The sequence below is a fragment of the Ovis aries genome, chromosome X (genome assembly GCF_016772045.2).
Source record: "Ovis aries strain OAR_USU_Benz2616 breed Rambouillet chromosome X, ARS-UI_Ramb_v3.0, whole genome shotgun sequence".
Taxonomy (NCBI): Eukaryota; Metazoa; Chordata; class Mammalia; order Artiodactyla; family Bovidae; genus Ovis; species Ovis aries.
The window spans coordinates 40,783,291-40,804,671 of record NC_056080.1 but is presented as its reverse complement, the minus strand read 5'-3'; the positions used below and the strand labels follow the sequence as shown (position 1 = coordinate 40,804,671).

At 37.3% G+C, this 21,381-nt stretch overlaps 1 protein-coding gene across 23 annotated transcripts in view; it reads left to right on the top strand.

The window, feature by feature from the left end:
• CASK (calcium/calmodulin dependent serine protein kinase) overlaps positions 1-21,381 on the top strand; it is a 379,740-nt gene that overhangs the window by 292,241 nt on the left and 66,118 nt on the right. For all 23 annotated transcript variants that reach the window (XM_042242034.1, XM_060407439.1, XM_027963055.2 and 20 more), the window contains 3 exons: positions 1,185-1,306; positions 17,814-17,891; positions 20,043-20,123. In XM_042242034.1, coding sequence (XP_042097968.1) covers positions 1,185-1,306; positions 17,814-17,891; positions 20,043-20,123 — 281 coding nt within the window. The remainder of the gene's footprint in view (positions 1-1,184; positions 1,307-17,813; positions 17,892-20,042; positions 20,124-21,381) is intronic.

The window sequence follows — 21,381 nt, the reverse complement described above, 5'->3', positions numbered from 1 at the left end:
TTCTGGAAAAGTAGTACTCTTCCCCATTCCTCATCTTCCCCCTCTGACTACCATCATAGTTGTGACAATCAAAAGTGTTTCCAGACATTGCCAAATGTCCCCCTGAGGGGCAAAATTGCTGCTGGTTGAAAACTACAGATTTAAGATTTACATGTGCAGTGAGGCACCTATTGTTAGAATGTCTCTAACACTATGTACACTAATGTCCTGAAGTGTAGGCTCTCAGGGTGCTTTTCTTTCTCTGGAGTGCATATGTGCGTGTTGTCTGCAGAGTAGAACAGGCTAACCATTTCTTTAAGGCTAAGTGACTTTGTTACTACCTCTCTGGATTCCCAGTTATTAGAGGAAATTTAAAGTGACCACACTGTCCTACAAAAATTATTTCCCCTAATATCTACTGTGGTATTCTGACGTGTCAATCAGTATATCTATCCTTAGTAAAAGGGGGCCCAATTAACTGAGAACAACTGACTTTGTATGTAAAAGGAGGAAAAATAATGGAGTGGGATTTTTGCTAGTTAAGTTTGAGCCTTAAAAATCCTGAGAAGAGGACTTCCCTGGTGGTCCAGTGGTTAAGACTCCACACTCAGAGTGCAGGGGGCCTGGGCTCAATCCTTGGTCAAGGAACTAGATCCCACATGCCGCAACTAATACCCAGTGCAGCCAAATTAAATAAATAAATCTTTTTATTTTTTTAATCCTTAGAAGGATTTACATAGCAGGAGCTCCCAGTTGAAGGTTTGTCCCTCGCATCTACGTCTGGCTTCACCTTCTGTTCTTGTTGGAAAGCCCCTGTGTGAAATGACCATCTCCATTATTTCTATCATATTTCAAAACATCATGGAGTCCTGGGAACCCACAGTCTCTTTCTGATGTATGACTTTCTGCACCCAGATCTTCTAGTAGCTCAGTTGTAGTTGATGAATTGCCCTAATCCAAGTAAGACAAGAGGCAATTTATTTTGAAAAATGAGGAACGTGCAAATACATTGTTAAAAACATAAATTCACTGCAAATACTCTATCATTAAGTGATATGAAACACATCTAAGTCTGTTTTCCAGTAAAGACATGAACCTTTGAAATGTGTTAGTCCACAGTTCTGAAATGTCAGATTTAGGTTATTAAGGTGGGTTTGACATTGACTTTCTCTACTGGCTATTTCTGTTGTGTTTGTTCCCCTTAGGAGCAGTGTCACAGGTGCTGGACAGCCTGGAAGAGATTCATGCACTTACAGACTGCAGTGAAAAGGACTTAGATTTTCTACACAGTGTTTTCCAGGATCAGCATCTTCATACACTACTAGATGTAAGTCTTTCTCTTTATTAATTTTTTTGGGTTAACTGAATAGTTACCATAACAGTCCTTTTTCAGTTGCTGCCCGTCTGTGAGAAATGCAGGAAGTCATCTGTCATAGATTCATAACTGAAATTAAGTCTCTTATATATGGTAGAAATGCAACAGAGCCTAACAAGTCCAGTGGAAAAAAATAAGTATATATGTATGTCTTTAGAAGAATCCATTGAGCTTTGCTGTGATTGCCTCTCATTGCTTCTAAATATTGTTTTCAAACATTGCACCTCAAACATGAGTATAGGAGAGAGAGAATTAAGTTAGATGTTGCACTGCTGCTGCTAAGTCACTTCAGTCGTGTCCGACTCTGTGCAACCCCATAGACGGCAGCCCACCAGGCTCCCCCATCCCTGGGATTCTCCAGGCAAGAGCACTGGAGTGGGTTGCCATTTCCTTCGCCAATGCATGAAAGTGAAAAGTGAAAGCAAAGTCGCTCAGTCGTGTCCGACTCTTCGCGACCCCATGGACTTCAGCCTGCCAGGCTCCTCCATCCATGGGATTTTCCAGGCAAGAGTACTAGAGTGGGGTGCCATTGCCTTCTCCAAGATGTTGTGCAGCGGACTCTATTCACACACACATCTCATACTTAACATTGCTGGTTTTCATAAACTCGGTGTCTCTCTTTAAAGCATAAGGATATATTCCATTATTAAATATGACAGACTGCACTGACAGGTACAAGTCAGAAGCTAACAGTTCACATCTGCCTTCATTTCAGTCATATTTTTAAGTAAAATACCTTTCTTAGCACATGTTAGTCTACTTGTACATATTAGTCTTTTTACAAGAAAAATCTTCCCTTAATAAGAATAAAATTTGCTTTGGGATGCCTAGAACTTTGTGGTGATCACTGATTAATCGACCATATTATATGAATTAAACTACTGCAAAATTTCCCATGATGTATTCTACAGAGCACTGTTCTGGGAGATAGTTGTGGGTGTTACCATTCAAGAGAGAGGAGTAGATCTAAAATTTATTGATTAAAATTTTTTACTGGCTATATAAGTTTGGGAAATGCTATGTTCTTTATTCCCTTTATATGGATTCACAACAGGTGTTAGTATATACCATCTCTAAGATGTCCTATAGCAAAAAAAACAATTAACTCTAATAGCATTTCTCAAACTAATTTGGGCAGAGAATTTTCATTCACAATCCAGCCAAATTGGTAAGGACCAGTTTGGGAAAAGCCAAGCTAAGAGTGTCACAGTATGTTTCAACTTCCCACCAAGTATAGTATCTCACAGTTGCTTCTATCCATAGATTTGATCAAGTTAATTACCATTTTTTAATAGTTACATATTTTAACATAGTATATGTATCAATTCAAGACTGAATAACTGCTACAGCATCCAGTCCTAAAATTTGAGTGGCTTAACAGAATAGAAGTTTATTTCTTGCTCACATCACAGTCAACTGCAGTAGGTGAGAAGGAGAGGAGCAGGAAGAGCCTCTTCCACACAGGCATTCAGGGATCCAGGCTTCTTCCACTGCATCCTTTGCACCCAACCAGCAGATGAGAGAAAATGGAAAATTTTGCAGGGTGAGGGTTGCAAGTGGGCTGTATCAGAGTTGTCTATGTTCCACTGGCAAATACTAGTTACATGCTTAAGTAGCTGCAAGAGAGCTAGGAAATAGGTTTTGTTTTGTTTTGTTTTTGGTTGTTTTTGTTTTTAACTTTTTATTTTGGATTGGGCTACCACCAATTAACAATGCTGTGAGAGTTTCAAGTGAACAGCTAAAGGACTCAGCCATACAAGGGAAATAGTTTACAGAGAAAGACAAATACTGCATAGTATCAATTTTTTAAAAAGTCGAACTCATAGAAGCAAAGTGGAATGGTGCTTGCCCAGGCTGGGAGGTGGGGAAAATGGGGAGAAGTTGGTAAAAGGGTACAGACTTTTGGTTCTAAGATAAATAAGGTTGTTGTAGCCACACGTTTCAGGAAACAAACTCACTCAGAAGGACAATGCAGATAGTGGAGTGCAGTTTATTACACTGGTGGGCCCAAGGCAGAGTCTCCTCTTGAAGCCAAGGACCCCAACCAGTTTTTGGGAAAACCTTATATACCCTAAGTGTACTTGCTCAAACCCACCTCTCCAAATTCCTTGAAACTAGTCTGGACAAGGTAAAAGAGAGATACGATCAAAGTTAACTTACGATTCATGTGTCACAAGACTAGATAAACAGTGGATATTATCAATAGGCCTGTGGTCATATCCCAGTAAACATAATGGAATTTACCACTTTGTTCTGTTACAGAGACAATTAGCATATTCTTTTAGGCAATGGAGAGTCCAAGTACAAGTCCTGAGGCTCTTTTATCGGGGGTTGGGGGGGGGGTCTGGTTTTCCATTGGTATGCCATTTCTATAGACACCGGGCACAAAGTTCAGAGTCCATTGGGAGGGTGGACCATGCGTGTAGCCTAATGTTCACAGCCTGGCCTAAGATGGAGTCCAGCTCTGTCTGTTTCCTCCTTCAAGGTCAGAGGATCTAATGTATAGAATGGTGACTATAGTTGATATCGCTGTATTTTATAATTGAAATTTGCTAAGAGAATAGAACGTAAGTCTTCTCATCCCCAAGAAATGATAAATATTTGAAGTGATGGATGTATTAACTTGATTGTTAGAATCCTTTCACAATGTTTACATTTATCAAATCATCATGTAGTACACTTTAAATATATTACAATTTTATTTGTCAATTATACTTCAGTAAAGCTAAAAAATGTGCTCAGGAAGATAAGGAAATGGGTTTTCTCCTTAGTGTAATTTATCTTAAGTAATTCGAGAACATTTCAGATTAAATTTATTTTAAATAGCTTGTTATTTTCTTTGGACACCAAAAAGCCCTTGAAATGCATTCTATTTTGTGAATAGCTCCTAGCATTCCATTTTCTCCTTTGTTTTGTCATCATTGTTTTTGTTAATGTGTTATTTGAATTAGTTTGACCTCTTTTCCTTGGCTATTTAAATATCTATTCTTTATTATTGTTTCATATGATGCAGAAAGTTTTGTTCTTTTTGGTTTTGGTTTTTTGTTTTTGTTGGTTTGGTGTTGTTTTTTTTTTTTTTTTTTTGGCAAAGGCATACAGGAATTTCCCAACCAGGGATCGAACCCACACTCCCTATAGTGGAAGTGCAGAGTTTTAACCACTGGACCACCAGGGAAGTCCCAGATACAGAAAGTTGTGACAGTTGTGAATTTTCCATAGAAGATATAGCTTTTACTAAAACTAGTAAGTAGGATGTTTGAAAGAAGCTACAGCAGAGCATGAAGATTTGGTTTGGTTTATTTCAGCGCTAGTCAGTGCTAAGATTTACTAGCCTTCTTTAGATCAAGGACTTTTTGTCATTTAAAGGCTAAGAGAAGCCCAAATTAGTTTTCAGAGTTGTATTCTTCTTACTTAATGTAACGGCATACCAAGCTTGAGACTGCAGAGGAAATACAAGAACATTGCTAGCTTCTACAAAGAGGGGCAGATAATCAAACACAGGCTGGATTTTGGAACTGAGCCAGGCTACCATTACCATCCAATGCTAAACTTCTCAGACCTCACTGCAAATATTTATTTTGAATAACTGCTGCATTCTTGGGTAGATGTTGTCACCACTTCAGGAGAGATTCGTAGATTTTAGTGAGGAAAAATGTGTTTAAAGTTCCTTTGGATTTTTATTAATTATAAACTTAGAGAAGTGTCTGTATCAGTATCTGCCCCATCAATGCATCTCTATTTGAAAAGGAGCTGGTGGGCTAAAAATAAGCTGTGCTCCCCCAAAGACATCACATCTTAACAATTTTGCAGACAAGCACTACGTGTGGAACCCAGAACTCTCCTGAGATGACTGGCTATAAGGCCAGCTCTGGGCAGTATTGGGATGCATTTGATCCAAACTGAGCCATCCTTCAATGAAAGCTCAATCATCCTAAATGAGATAATGCCCCCTTGATCTACAGCCCTTAAATATGGCTCATTAAGCTCTTGTTTCAGAGTTAACAGGCAACATTTCAATCATGAGATCCATGAAGTGTTCAAATGGCTGCCATTTAGAGAAGTCTAGCCATTGAAAAATGTTTAAGTACTTCAGTACTTATGGTCTGCATAACAAAAAAAGGATCATTATACAGACCAACACTTGAGAAGAAGCTTTTCAACTTTAACCGTTCATTGTCCTTCCTTCTAGTGTTCTTGGAATCAGATTGTTTTGTTTTGCAGAATCTCTGTTGGTTTTTTCAAGAATTCCAAGCAGTGACACCTAGTGGCCTTGTTTTGTGGACCATGTCTTGATTGCTACTTTAATCTCACTGAGTCATTTCATGAAATATTTTTATTATATTTAAGTAATTTCTACTAATTCAATAACACTCACAATCGCTAAGTATGTGGCCATAATTTTTCAGCTGACCAAACGAAACAAGGTTAAGTTCCTGCAGAAGAAGACTGTGTAGCACTCTTTTTTTTTTAGCCATGCCTTTAAAATAGTAACAAGCTCAGAATTTGAAGAAACATTCTTAGAATTAGTTTGAGGGAAACAAAATATCTGTTGTATGGAAAGAATTTACATTAAAACAAAAGGAGAAACATTGTGGGTTCCACTGAAGGAGGAAATGCTTTCTGATTTGAATTCTAGTATAATCTGTAGTTAGAAATAGATCCAGAATGTCTGAATATTTGCTATTCAACTAGTTCACCCTGGCACACATATGCTGATTCTCATTTTGTAGGAAGAGATAAAGAGGAGGAACTGTGCCTGGTCCAGCTTGTTTCAATATTTCTGCTTTCAAAGATTTAAAGCACTGGCACAGTGATGCTCTGTATATGAAATACATTGATCAGTATTAGGAAAATACACTTTGGCGTGTGTTTGTTAAAGCTGCCCCAAATGGGGTGGCTTAAGATAACCAATTGGGCTTCCCTTGTGGCTCAGCTGGTAAAGAATCCACCTGCTATGCGGGAGACCTGAGTTCGATCCCTGGTTTGGAAAGATCCCCTAGAGAAGGGAAAGGCTACCCACTCCAGTATTCTGGCCTGGAGAATTCCATGGACTGTATAGTCCATGGGGTCACAAAGAGTCAGACACGACTAAGCGATTTTCACTAAGATAACAGATTATTCTTACACTTTTGGAGACTAGAAGTCTTAAGTCAGGTACCAGCAGAACCATGCTCCCTCCAAGGCTCCAGGGAAGAATCCTCCCTTGCTCTGGTAGTTGCCTGCAATCCTTGGTGTTTTTCGGCTTGTAGTTGCAGTACTTCAGTCTCTGCTGCCATCTTCACAGGGCATTCTCTGTATGTGTGTGATTCTGTGTCTTCACATGGCCTTCTTATAAGGATACTAGTCACCGGATTTAGGGCCCACTCTAGTCCAATATGACCTCATCCTAATTAATTACTATCTGCAAAGACCTGACTTCCAAATGAAGTCACATTCTGAGATTCCAGGTAGCCATGAATTTGAGGGGAGAATCTCCAGCCCAGCACAGCATGGAAAACTAATTTTGCCCTGAATTGACTTTTCAAGTTTGAGTGCACATTATAAAAATCAACTATAAAATAATGAAGTGTTACCCTGTTGTTCATTAGTTAGGCTTTCTTTCTTGGGAATTGATGTGAACGTGTAATTATCTCTTTTGCTAATATTTTGAATCAGTTTTGGAACTTGTATATGATACACTGGATGGTGAGATGATGGATGCGTTTTCAGTGGGCTGAAAAATCAAGAGTTTTTTCCAGAGATAAAGTATTTTGCAAATGTCATTTGGTGGTGATTCTCAGTCTTATTAAGTTCTTGTAGAAATTTTCCTAGTACAGAATTAATGTTTATTTTGTAAGTCAACAATGTTACAAAACATTGTTAAATTACACATTTATTCCTTTCTGCCAAACTTTGACGACTAAGTTTTAAACATTCACCCACCATCTGTCATACCTCTGAGCAGCTGTTAACATTTGTTACAGACTGCTGTTTCCATGGTAAATGTGGTGCCCCACTTAATTAAGATTATTTTCTTGACAAGTTCTTAAAAAAAAAATCAGTGATTAGATTAATAATGCAAAGACTAACTACAATAGCAATTTAGCAGTTTTATATTATAAGTAATTTTTATAGTAAAATAATATTTTAAAATATTGTGTAGAAATGAGTTGATATCTTTAATCCTCCATATTTTATATTATTGATATCTTTATTATGATTTTTTTTTTTAGCTTCTTAGGGAGAGTTAGAGAGTTTTTCTATCTAAACTACAACTCTTGATTTACTATTTTGCTTTTTTTAAAGATACTAAATTGGTAGTCATATTTGGAAATAGCTTATTTTTAGAACTCAGAAGTTTCCTAATAGGGAAAAACATGGAACTTCTGCAATAATTGGATGTTTTTGAGCAATCTGGGGTCTGAGAAGTAAGTTGATACAGTGTTGAGTTTGGATGTCTAAATAGGTTACCAGTCAGGAAATACCAAAGCTAAGTTTCCCATGGATTTGTAGTCTGGTCGATTTGCACTTACATGTCTGCAAAAATAAGGCCTAAGGACCTTTAGAGGCTGAGCTACTGGTACCTTCCCAGGGTCCCATGTAGTCTTAAAGAGTAAACTTCAGCAAATATGAAACCATCTGGGTGGTAAGTGCCCGGGCACAGGTGGCCTTGTGCCCCCTCCCTCCTGGGGCTGGAGATTGACAAGCTTGCTTTAGACATGGGGGGTCTCTTTCCTCTGTTTTTAACTGGTTGGGTATAAACTCCAATGTCTGTTTCCATCAACGTATCAAAATATTAGTATCAATAGGGAAAGTGTCATATGAAACAACATTCCTAAGATAAAGAGAACTAGAAATATCATCTGACCTAAATATTTTCAAATTAGTTTTTCTTCATTCTCAATGTAAATATCAATAAACTTAAAGGGAGGAAAAAAGCTACTTAGGAATATGGTCATTTGTTAAGCAGCAATAGAAAACTAATATAACCAGAAACAAAGCAAGGATTTTCCACTATTACCACTTCTATTTAATATTTTTATGGTAGTTCTGGCCAGTGCAGTAAAGCAAGAGAAAGAAATTCAAGGCATGCAGCCTAGAAAAGAAGTAAAACCATATTCTCATAGAGATATATTCTTATACATAGAAAATCCTAAGGAAACTACAAAAGATCTACTAGAACTAATAGGTAAGGTTAGCAAAACTGCAGGATACAAGATCAACATACAAAAATTAACTATACTTTTATACAAAAGCAATGAATAAAGTGAAGATAAAATTTTTAAAATAGAATACTATTGTAAAGGATAAAACAATTGAATAAAAGAGATATAAGATTATACACCAAAAATTATAACCACTGGTGAAAGAAAGTAAGGAAGATGTAAATAAACCATTTCCCCCTCTCCTTAGCCCCTGGCAGCCACCATTCCACTTTCTGTCTCAAGGAATTTGACTACTGTAGGTTCCTCAGAGAAGTGGAATCATACCTTATTTGTTCTTTTGTGACTAGCTTATTTCACCAAACATAATGTTCCTAGGGTTCATCCTTGTTGTAGTATGTATCAGAATCTCCTTCCTTTTAAAGACTGAAAAATACTCCATCTTGTGTGTATACCACATTTTGTTTATCCATTCATCCAATATCAATATTTTGTGGTAGATAATTATATACTTGGAAAAGGCAAATCCTCTAGGTAAAAGTAGCCAGTAGTGGGGAATTCAGCCTTAGTTTCATCCCCAGGCAATTGCTCTCTCTGTGGTCTCCAGGTTAGCTCCTAAGATATACATCTCTGTGAAAGGAATGTGTGAGTTTCACTGAAACTGTTGTTAACTACAGCAGTCCCTCTCATTCCCTTATTTGTCCAGGTGAATCACCTCCTAAAAGAGTGACTGGAATTTACTCTAAACTACCAAGAGTCAGCTTGTCCCCAGCACCAGTGTTTCCCACTGAGTGTTCTTCTATTTTTGTAGCACTATAGTCCACTTTACCAGAAGGCAGGGGAATGTTCAAAAAGCCTTCCAAGTGCAACAGGCTCTGATTCTTCTTCATGCTGTTCCCAAGGGAAGGGTTGGAGGGGGTGTTCCCCCATAAAAGAATGTGGTATGCTCAGTTGAAGAATGTTCAATGTGGTTGGCTTGCAGCCTTCACATCCAAGAACATAGTTGCTTTCTTCTCTTTGTGGTCCTTCAAACATTATCTCATAAAACCACTTCTGCCAGACTGTCTTTTTTGTTCTCTTTTAACTTCCCACAACAGAAATTCATTTTTGCTACAGATACTTGTACCAATGCTTGGTGTTTCCTTATACAAAATAATTCATATCCTAAATCAAAACTTACTGAACTGCCTCAGTAATGAAATATCATATGACATACCTAATGTAAATATTTTCTTTCAAAGCAACAAATTAATAATAGGAAATTCAGTTACCCTAAATAGTATTTAACTATTAATGTAGATGTTTCAGAAGAACACCTTATAAAATGAGGTTTTAGCACTTTAAAAAAAATTTTAGTAGGTTTTTTATGGAAAAGAAATGTATATCATAGTGAAATTTCTCACATTTGGGAAAACTTGGATCTAGTATTCGAAAGTGCCCTATTTCATAAGATTTAATTAAAAGTAAAATAAAGCCTGCCTGTATCATCTAACTGGTTATTTTTCCTCATGCTTTCTTTTGCTTGCTCAAGAATAGGCATTATGATTTGTTTCTTACAAGACTTCATTTTAGAGTTATTGGCCAACTGAAAAAGACCAAGTGAGGTCAGTCAAGTTAGGTCATCTGAGGCCAGTGTTTGAGTTTCTCAGAGCGAGCAGCCAACTGAACAGAAATCCGCCACAGTGGCCTGTGTTGTTAGGCCATCAACAGTCTTTTTAGATTGAACTAGGAGGTTAAGCAAGTCTTAATTTCTTGGATCAAAGATAAATCCCTGAAAGAGCAATGTTCTAATAGTATTGAAACACAAGCAGCTCTGTACACAGACAGGGAAAACCTAAACCAAACAGGGGCCTCCTTGGTAGGATTTTGCTGTCAAGATCCAGTGTATTTTGCAACCCTTTCAGGAAATCTTAAAATGGTCCAGATATATTGATTTTTAATTTCCTGTTTGCCATCAGAAAAAAACTTTTACCATGGATTTAGATAGAGCAGTATATCTCTAGGCCACTAGGCCAGTCCTAAGACTCAAAAGGGTATACACCCCAACCATGAGTTTATAAAACTTGATTTAAGGGTCTCCAGCAACATTCTTATTGGCCATTAAGTAAACTCCATTGGGTATCCATTTCTAAATTGAGTTATCCAGTATTAAACTGGGCCATAATATTGGTAGCAGCCCTGAATCTTTCTCTAGGAAAAATCTAAATTCCGAGGTGCAACTCTTGCCAGTTTATTACCATCACTAGATTTGTGGATTTGATACACGTTTTTTTCAAGTGAGAAACAAATTTAGTTTAAGATTTATAAAATTTAGCTATCTGCATGTTTTCTGAACTTTTAGAGGGAAAGTTAGTACATAGTACAAACTGTGAAGGATCACGTACAGATAATGAAAGTATGCTCATCAAATGAATGGAATATATTATCTCCATTTCAGATGGAGAGTCATCGGCATGACTAATCTTTGAGTGCTTTCTTCAATTATTTTAATTGAATTGATTTTTAGAAATTTTACAAAATATAAACTGTTAGGCAGTTTTTTATGCTGATAGAATAGGCATTATTTAATCCTGTGAGAGCAAAATGCCTTCAGTGACTTAATTTCCTTTTCTAAATCATAATATCCCAATGATGCATAATCATCTTTAGGTTTGTAAGATAGACTATATAAGTTCTTCCCAAAGTTTAATTGTAGCTCCTAAAATATTTGAAAATGCCATTTTAAATTTTGTAGTGTGTTTATTTCACACTTAACGTTTCCCATCACACAATCTTTATACCACTGTTAAATATACTGCTGTTTTCCAAGTTTCAACTATGTCATTGTTTTAAACTGAAGTACAGGTGCCATATAATATTATATGTTACAGGTGTACAATTAGTGGGGCTTCCTAGTGGTGGCTCAGACAGTAAAGAATCTACCTGCAGTGCAGGAGACCTGGGTTGCATCTCTGGGTTGGGTAGATCCCCTGAAGGAGGGCATGGCAACCCACTCCAGTATTCCTGCCTGGAGAATCCCCATGGACAGAGGAGCCTGGCGGGCTATAGTCCATAGTGTCGCAAATTGTCAGACATGACTGAGAGACTAAGCATAGCACAGCACAGTACAATTAATGATTCACAATTTTTAAAGATTATAGTCCATAGTTATTATAAAATGCTTGCTATATTCCCGTGTTGTACAGTATATCCTTGTAGCTTATTTTATACCTAATTGTTTGTCCCTCTTAATCCCCTCCTCACTGGTAATCACTGGTTTGTTCTCTATGTTTCTCTTTCTTTTTTGTTATATTCACTAGTTTGTTTTATTTTTAGATTCCACCTAGAAGTGATATCATACAGTGTTTGTCTTTCTCTGTCTGATTTATTTCACTTAGCATAATGCCTGCTGCAAATGGCAAGGTTTCACTCTTTTTATGACTGTGTGGTATTCCATTGTGTGTGTGTGTGTGTGTGTGTGTGTGTGCACGCACACCACATCTTCTTTATCCATTCATCTATTGATGGACACTTGGGTTGCTTCCATAGCTTGGCAATTGTAGATAATGCTGCTATGAACATTGGGGTGCAGGTATCTTTTCCAATTAGTGGTTGTTGTTTTTTTTTTTAAGAAACATACCCAGGAATAGAATTGCTAGATCATATGGTAGTTGTATTTTTAGTTTTTTGAGGAACCTCCATACTATTTTCCACAGTGGCTATACCAATTTACATTCCTAACAACAGCATACTAAGGTTCCCTTTTCTCCATATCCTCACCAACATTTGTTATTTGTGTTCTTTTTGATGATAGCCATTCTAACAGGTGTGAGGTGATATTTCACTGAGGTTATCATTTGCAATCCCCTGATGATTAACAGTGTTGAGTGTCTTTTCATGTGCCTGTTGGTCATCTGCATTTCCTCTTTGGAAAATTGCCTATTCAGTTCTTCTGCCCATTTTTTAATCACATTATAATTATTTCTTTTTTCTTTTTCTTTTATTTTTTTGATGTTGAGTTGTATATGTGTCATTTACAAATGTTGGATATTAGCCCCTTATCAGTCATATTATTTGCAAGTATTTTATCCCATTCAGTAGGTTGTCTTTTTATTTTGCGACTGTCATGTTTAATGACACTAAAGATCTTTGAGAGGACATTTTTATATTTTTAACCTAAAGACAGTGAGTTGATACATAAACTTGAGCAGGAAAAGTAGTTCTTTAGAGCTCAGATGTTCTCTGATTTCTAGCTTCAGAAGACCACCTCCAGCACAGTAGTTGAATATCAGTTCCTTATATTTTAGTATTAAATCACCTTTCCCTAACATTTTTCCAGTTCTCAAATGTATCTCAAACAAAAAATAAAATAAAATAAAATACTGTTGGATATCAATGGCTGATCTGCTGGGTTCATTGAAAAGATGCAACATTGGAACTTTGTTCCTAATCACCTAGCTTCTTCACAGCAACTACAAAGAAATTCTTAATATGATAGTCTGTTTCCAGAGCAAGTCATTTCAATTCCCATTATCGTTGTGCAGTATAAACTTGTGAACACGGTTGTTATCTTTTTACTAACATTAAAGACACATTTCATTGCATACTTTGCAGTTAAATATTTGACTCTTGAAAACTTTAATTCTTTTCCAGTGGGGACTCTCTTTGATATCTTTGATTTAGGTGGTAAGATGGTGGTAGCTTAATGAACTTTTGTGTTCCAGCAACTCTACAAACCCATTCATTATTTGGCTCATATCTATAGCAAAAGTCATAATCTTTCGCATCTACAGTATATTCTGGTCCTTTAGGTTTGGTTTTCTCTGTGCTAGTAAGTTAGTGGGACATCTAACCTGATGATAGTAATTTTATAGGTTCTCCACCAGCCATTCCATTTTAAATGTTGATACTGCTAAGTACTGTGTACAAACTATGAACAAAATAGAAGCTTCTATTTGATGAAAGAAATCAGAAGACAGTGAGGTGCCATGGAGTAGGGTTAAAAAAACAAAAAAGAAGCTTGATTTAGTGTTTTGCATGTAAATAAAAAAAGTGACATCAACTTATTTCACCATCATTATGTTTGAAAGTACAGTCTCAGCAGAGTTCAATTTAGTATGACCACCAGCTTTATTCTGCTTTTATACAAAAACAACCCATCTCAAGTATAGAATGGGGCCTCTTAACGGAACTGTGCTTTTTACACTCCTTAAGACAGACAGATGAAGCGTGTCCTTGCAGCCGTGTGGGGTCGTATATGACCCAGTGCCAGACACTGGCAGTGAGCAGGCCTGTCTGGGACTGACACAGTGTGAAACAGTCTGTTCCCCTTGCAGCTGTTCACGTTTCCTCGTTTTGCCTGGGGCTGTGTGTGTGCGTGTGTGCATTTTAATAAAAAGTGCTGAACTTGCGTAACTATAATTGCATTAGAAAGAGAAAAACCCTAAGACATTCATTCTTGTTTTCTCTCTAGGAATAGTTTATTAATATTCTTCCCTCCCTCTGCCTCACCTTCTACACCTCAGCTTTACAAACACGCTTGAAGTCTTCAGATGGCAGGGAAGCAAACAACCAACAGAAATATATTTTGTCATTTCAGTTCACCTTCAATTTGAGCTTCTAGAGCACGTGTTGGCAACTACAGCTGTTAGGCCAAATCCAGCCCTCCAGCCAGCCACCTGTTTTTGTAAATAAAGTTTTATAGGAACCCAGCCATGCCCATTCATTTATGGACTATTGATGGCTGCCTTCACACACACAGCAGGGTTGAGTGGTTGTGACAGGGTCCATATGGCCCACAAAACTGAAATGGTCATCATTTGGCCGGGCAAGGATGAGGATTGTAAACGTTCTTTAATAGGGCAAGACTTGCAGTTGATTGCCTAATATCTTTCAAATCATATTTAGTTACTTTTTTTTTCCCCTACAGCCTATAAATGGCATTTTCTACCGTTCTTTCCCCACATATTTGCTGAAGGTGTCTCCCTGGCATGAGACTGTGTTACTGAATTCTAATGGAAGCCACGGCACTGTCATGTGAGAGAAAGAACAGCACGCATCAGGAGGCCGGTCTCTTCCCTGCTACTCTGGCTTCCGGATGCTGTGTGTTCTCTTCATGTCACCGGATATCAGCTCTCTCTTTTTTAAAATGGAGGAGTTGAATCATGTCAATATCTAAGATCTCTTTTACCTTGAAAAATTTTTGAAGTCAGGCCTGAAACATAGCAAAACAATTAAAAGAATTAATATGGTCAAAATTTATTTCTTAATTTTGAGGGCAGGCTTTTAACTGTACAGTCAGAAAGATGATCCATGATATCTGGTTCCTAAAGAAAGAAGTTAAAATAAGTATTCCTGCTCTGTTTCTTTTCTTTTTTTTTTTATATCCATTTACAGTTCCTGTACACCAGTGAAATACTCTTTTTTTCTAAGAAACATTTACTAAACATCTACAATGTACTCAGCCTCATAGTAGAGTGCTGTTACTGAATGTCAAAGGGCTCGAGAGTCTGATCATAGAAAAGAGAGAAAACACTTCAACAGCAGGCCCTGTCGTCATGTCCCTCAGGCAGCCAGTGCTATCTTGGCTGCTAGCGCCCACGGTATGGCAGGCATCCCGATGTTGTCTCAGTCCCAGGTTGCCTCTGCGTCATCGGTGTACTCTGCTGCTGGCCCCGGCAGCACCCTCTCAGCTCCTGCCTTCAGCCATGACCCCACAGGCACTTCTGGGTCCCCTTGCTCTGTGCAAACAACCCTCTTGGTCAGGTTTCCACCAAGATGGCTCCAGCCAGATTACATTCTGAGGCAGCTCCCAGACTCACGGAAAACACACATTCTTGCCACAACATACATTGCAAGTGCGGGCTACCCTGCTATTGACCTCTCACCCTGCCATCAAGGACTGCCCCAGGCAGCCTCCAACCAGGAAGGAGGCTCTTTTCACTTGGGACCCCAAACGCCACATGTCAGGCAAAATATGGTGCTGGGATGAGTATGGAAGGACCAATTTAGCTACCTTTCAGCAAGCCCTAGAGGGGTGGCCTGGCAGCTTACTAACAGACCACTTACTTCCTACTGGCCTTAGCTTGGGCTTTAACTGAAAGTCTAAGACAGCAGGCCAAGTCCCCAAACCCCATCTTTCTAAGTATACTTTGTATATTGATAGATGGGGGCAGGCGACAAAGGGTGGGTGATAAACAAAGAGAGCCCGCCTTTGTTCTCAAGATTCACTCACCTAAGGAGCCACGTTGTAAGACCAAGCCAAAAATAAAAAGCCTCCAGTGGTAGAGTGATTCGGGGAGCTTGGAAGTTTTGTTGCTTTGTGAGTTAAAAACTAATGTGCATTTATTAAATGTATAAACAGAAATTAATCATGGTTGAAAATTTTCAAAGTAACATTAGTAATAGTCCTTGGTCAAGCAGGGCTTCCCTGATAGCTCAGTTGGTAAAGAATCTGCCTGCAGTGCAGGAGACCCCAGTTTGATTCCTGGGTTGGGAAGATCCACTGGAGAAGGGATAGGCTACCCACTCCAATATTCTTGGGCTTCCCTTGTGGCTCAGCTGGTAAAGAATCCTCCCGCAATGCTGGAGACCTGGGTTCGATCCCTGGGTCGGGAAGATCCCCTAGAGAAGGGAAAGGCTACCCACTCCAGTATTCTGGCCTGGAGAATCCCATGAACTATATAGTCCATGAGGTTGCAAAGAGTTGGACATGACTGAGTGACTTTGAGTTGGTCAAGAAAATGGCAAAACTCTTTGTGGTAAAATTAGGCATTATAAAGACATTGTAATTATAAACGACAGTGCCAACAACTTATAAAGCTTCAAATTAAATTTGGTCTGTTTTTAAACAGCATTCAAGAGTTTTAAAAATCTTCTCAATATCCATGTATATTTTTTATTTTGTTTGCTTATTAATATGATGACATGTCAGGTGATATTTTTTAAGTGTTGGCTATTTTAAATGTGTTTTTTTTTATTTTTAACTTAGAATTCCTTACTTTTGGAGGGTTGGGTTCTTTTCCCCTCCTACTTTTTATTGCAGATGTACAGTATTTAATTTGTCTCTATAGACTAGTCTGAGAACCGAGACAGTATATAATATTATTTCTACTGAAAAATCATATTCACTGGTTCCAAATTTCAGAATTCACAATCTTTAGAGATGGAAGTCATTCAAAGGACAGAGACTGTGCTTATGTATGCTACAGGGATTTGAGCAAACTTTTATACATGAGCCACATATTGCTAGTTCTCTAAATGTTAATATAATACTTTAAATAGACCAATATTTTACTAGCCTTCTTACATTATTTATTTAAGCTCTAATTTAGTAGTACTTTCTTACTGCTAACTTTTTCAAATGGTCACTGCTATATCTTCACATTGCTATCATTAGGCTTTATTTATTTGTCCTATCTGTCTGCCTGTCAATCATTAGGAATTTTTATGTATGGTATGGCACAAATATTTACAAGTCGTAAAGTTTTATCTTGCATCAGTATAAACAAGTCTTAACTGTAATCTGGAGAATGTTTACAGTATTTGACCTCTGTACTGGCACTGGTGCACGTAGGAGAGAGAAAAAAAAACCCAATCTCCCAAAACCCCCCACCTATTTTAGAGAAGTTAGGAAATAGAAGTGGCAGACTAACTGGATCTGAGATCATTTTCAGCTTTTCACTTTTCAAAGCAGACTGTTGAATGAGATGTTTCATCTGAGGCAGAAAGTAATATTTTACTTGCATTTCTACAGACATCTTTCTCTTAAATTTCTTCAGAAAGTTAAATTTTGGATCATTTAGATTTGTGGAGTTTTTAAAATATTGATTCTTTTCCATGTCTTCTTGTAATCTATGAATTTACAGGTTAAAAAGGAAAAAGGTTTGTGTCCTTAATTTCTTGCTGAAGGATGCCAGCAGTGATACTGTTAATGAACAGCCCTAGTAAAAGAAGTATAAACCTTTCATGAGAACATTCCTTCCTAGAAGGAATTGGGTTTGCCCTTTCCCAAGATTCAGATTTCTGTAAAAATTCCTTCAGACATTTCTTGGCCAGAAAGCATTCTTTCTTTCTACTCTCTATTCATCTTATTAAATGTCGCTTCTATCAGAGGAAAAAAAAATGCTGTGATTACTGAAATATTGATGATTTTTTAGAAGATAGGCATAGCACTCATCGTGACAAATCTCATTTGAATGAATAAGAGATTTAAGAACTGCAGATCATCAGCATGCCTTTTTAAGGGGAAAATATTGTTTCGTGAGATAATAAATATGAAGCTTTGAATTTTAGCCGGGAATTATGAATGTTGATTGGATATTCTCCTTTGCTTTTAGCTGTACGACAAAATTAACACGAAGTCTTCACCGCAAATCAGGAATCCTCCAAGTGATGCAGTACAGAGAGCCAAAGAGGTAAGTGATAAGTATTTTGTAAATGTATTTGGGTTTCATATGTGCTACCTTTAATGAAAAATGTTTCTGCCACACAGTAAGAGGCAGTTGCCTTGAAGTCACAGTTGGACTATTATACTCAGATTTAGTATTTCTAAGTTTATCACTGAGCATTTACATACAGAAGAGAAAAAAGAAATCTCAGCAGCACCATTTCTAGTTCTGGTTCTGCTATGTAAACTTGAACAGGTTAGCATATTGATTTTACTTCTCTTTTTAAAAAGAAGGAAAAAGTTATTTTACCACACTTGGTGGAAATCGATGTGCTATGAAAATTTGGGTTGCTTTTTTTAAGGTGGTGATATTCGAAAGTTAATTAAATATTTATAGCAGCTAACTTCCGAGAGAAGTCATTTTTATAAGTTGCCGGTTAATGTACATCTTTCACAAACTTTTGACTTTTTTAGTATAGAAATATTAGAAAACATTAGAAACATTAGAAAACATGTTAACATGTTTTCAACGTTAGAAAAATATTGCAGAAAGTTTGGAAAGTAGAAATTCATCTATAATCCCATCTCCTTACACAGTAATTTTTACTTTCACTTCCCCTTTTCTATTCACTATCATTTACATATAAATTTTTTGTAGTTACAATCAAAATGTATATTTCTGTTGAAAAGTGAAAGTGTTAGTCGCTCAGTCATGTCCAACTCTTTGTGACCCCATGGGCTGTAGACCACCAGGCTCCTCTGTCCATGGGATTTTCCAGGCAAGAATACTGGAGTGGGTAGTCATTCCCTTCTCCAGGGGATCTTACCAACCCAGGGATCAAACCCCAGTGTCCTGCATTGCAGGCAGATTCTTTACCATCTGAGCCACCAGGGAAGCCCCAATCTTTCTAATCTAATATAATATAATAAGCATTTTTCCATGCTTCTACTTGGTCTTTGTAAACAAGTTCTAATATTGGCATCGTTTTTTCTTTGCTATTACTAAATTATAATGAATTAACAGTGCCTCCATTGTTAGACACCTAGTGATTTCTTTTCTTTTCACTTTTTGATGTCATAAAAGTCTTTATCCAAAGAAAGATTTTCCTTTGAAAAACATTATTTTTGTTATAAAGTGAAATTACTATGTGAAAGAGTATGAAGACCTAATTCCTTCCCAATCAGATTTTAAACACAAAACCTGTACTGGAAAATATATATTCCCTGAGAAGCAAGACCAAGGAAGTAGAGGTGGCAATAGTCAGAAGAGACTCTCTCTAAATTAGGAGATCACAGTGCAGTGCTTAAAATCATAGGCTGTGAGAGTAACAGAGAACCAGAGAGAGTATATTGTTTCATCTTTTGTGTCACTGGTAAAAAACTCAAAGCATAAAATACACCAAAGGAGAATTGGCTTATTATCATTAACCAATATGAATTAACAGCCTAATCAGCATGACTTAAGAGTACGTTTCAATAAGAAAGGAATACTGGAGTGGGTAGCTGTTCCCTTCTCCAGGGGATCTTCTCGACCCAGGGATCAAACCTGGGTCTCCTGCATTGGCAGGTTGATTCTTTAACACTGAGCCCACTGGGAACCCTTTCATGCCCTGGCAATTAATTCTAGGAACCATTGCCAAGACGTGGTTTTATCTATGTGAGGAGATGAGTGTGGAGAATAACAGGCTACAAGGGAAAGTATTTGTGTTTCTCTTCTTTATTTTTGTTTGAGCCTTTGCAATTTTAATCTTTCTGAAAGGAATGGAGAGTTTTGTTAATTATAAAAGAAATCTGTTATCAACTTGTACTACAGATTCATCTCGATGGTAAGTTTGGAAAAAGATTTGCGGAGACATTTTCCCATTAAGTTTAATTAAGTTACCTAGGCCTGTAATAAATATGTATTACAGACTTGTCGTTTTGTTTTGTATTTTTCAATAATCTTTTGAGTTTTATAGTTGGGTAATGAAGGCAGAGACTCTTACAGCAATTTATTTCTTATTACCACCAATGTAGTTCCTATGTATTAATAACTTTGAATAAAATGATGAATTTTTTCCAGAATAATTATTTTCCCTGCCATAAAAATCCATCCATACTTTTTAATTTAAAAAGAATTCTATATTTTCTCAATCTAGCATCTTCTTCATACTATTTTATATCTTGCTTGTTTTTTTAGGTATTGGAAGAAATTTCATGTTACCCTGAGAATAACGATGCAAAGGAACTAAAGCGTATTTTAACACAACCTCATTTCATGGTGAGTAACAGTTAAACTTCTATAGAAATAAAACCTCACTTTCAAAAGAGGGTTTTACTAATTCTTACGAAATACAACCATCTTCATCAAATGTGCTTTCAGCCATATGTCAGAGTGTTAAGATTACAATACCAGATAATACCAAATTGTAAAGATGCTATTTGCCAACCTCATAGACTTGGAATAAGAATTAAGTAGATGATACATCTACTGTGCTTTGCACAGTGTCTGATATAGCCTTGATGCCTAATAATTGTTAGCTAATGAATATTATTAGTTACTCCATAGTATCTGTCATGTCTAGGGCACAGTACTCAGTAAAACATTGAATAGATTAGGAACTTGCCCATTTGCAGATAAGTTAGTCAACTGACTGTTCTGTGCAGTGTGTTTTCCGCAGATAGAAGCCTGTACATTCTGGATAGATGGGTCTATCTATAAATTGATAAGTAACCCTCAGCTCAGTTCCGAGAATGATGTAGGACCATTGAGATCAGTAGATCTTTCAGATTCAAAGTAAGCTAAATAAAGAAAATAATATATACTCAAAATCATTTTTTTAAGGTTAAGGTTTGTTTGTGTTTGGTTTTTTTTTTTTTTGAAAACCATTAATGCTAAGAGAGCCCCATCTCTCACAACCTACCTAACTTTGAAGCCTTGGTTTATTTTGCTTTTCTGACATCAGAGAGAAATTAATATGTGCATTGCTATTAGTAAGCATTTTCAGAAATAATAAATAGTTCTTGTAATTTCCTGGCTGAGGAAGATCTGCTGGAGAAGGGATAGCCTACCCACTCCAGTATTCTTGGGCTTCCCTGGTGGCTCAGCTGGTAAAGAATCTGTCTGCAATGCAGGAGACCTGGATTTGATCCCTGGGTTGGGAAGATTCCCTGGAGAAGGGAAAGGCTACCTACTCCAGTATTCTGGCGTGGAGAATTCCATGGACTATGTCCATGGGGTCACAAAGAGTTGGACACAACTGAACGACTTTCACTTCCACTTGTAATTTCTGAACACCCAGCTAGGTGCTTAAAAGACATTTTCATTTACTCATCAAATATGTAAATGCCTACCGTATGCCAGACACTGCGCTGGGCACTAAGGGTAGTGGTGAATAGGATCAATGAACTTCCATTCTAGGTAGGGCATGGATAGGTGAACTAGAGACAGACAGTGAGCCAGAGAACAAACAAGATAAGTTCATATAGTGATAATAACTATGAAAAAAAGACAGGACAATGGGGCAGAGATGACAGTA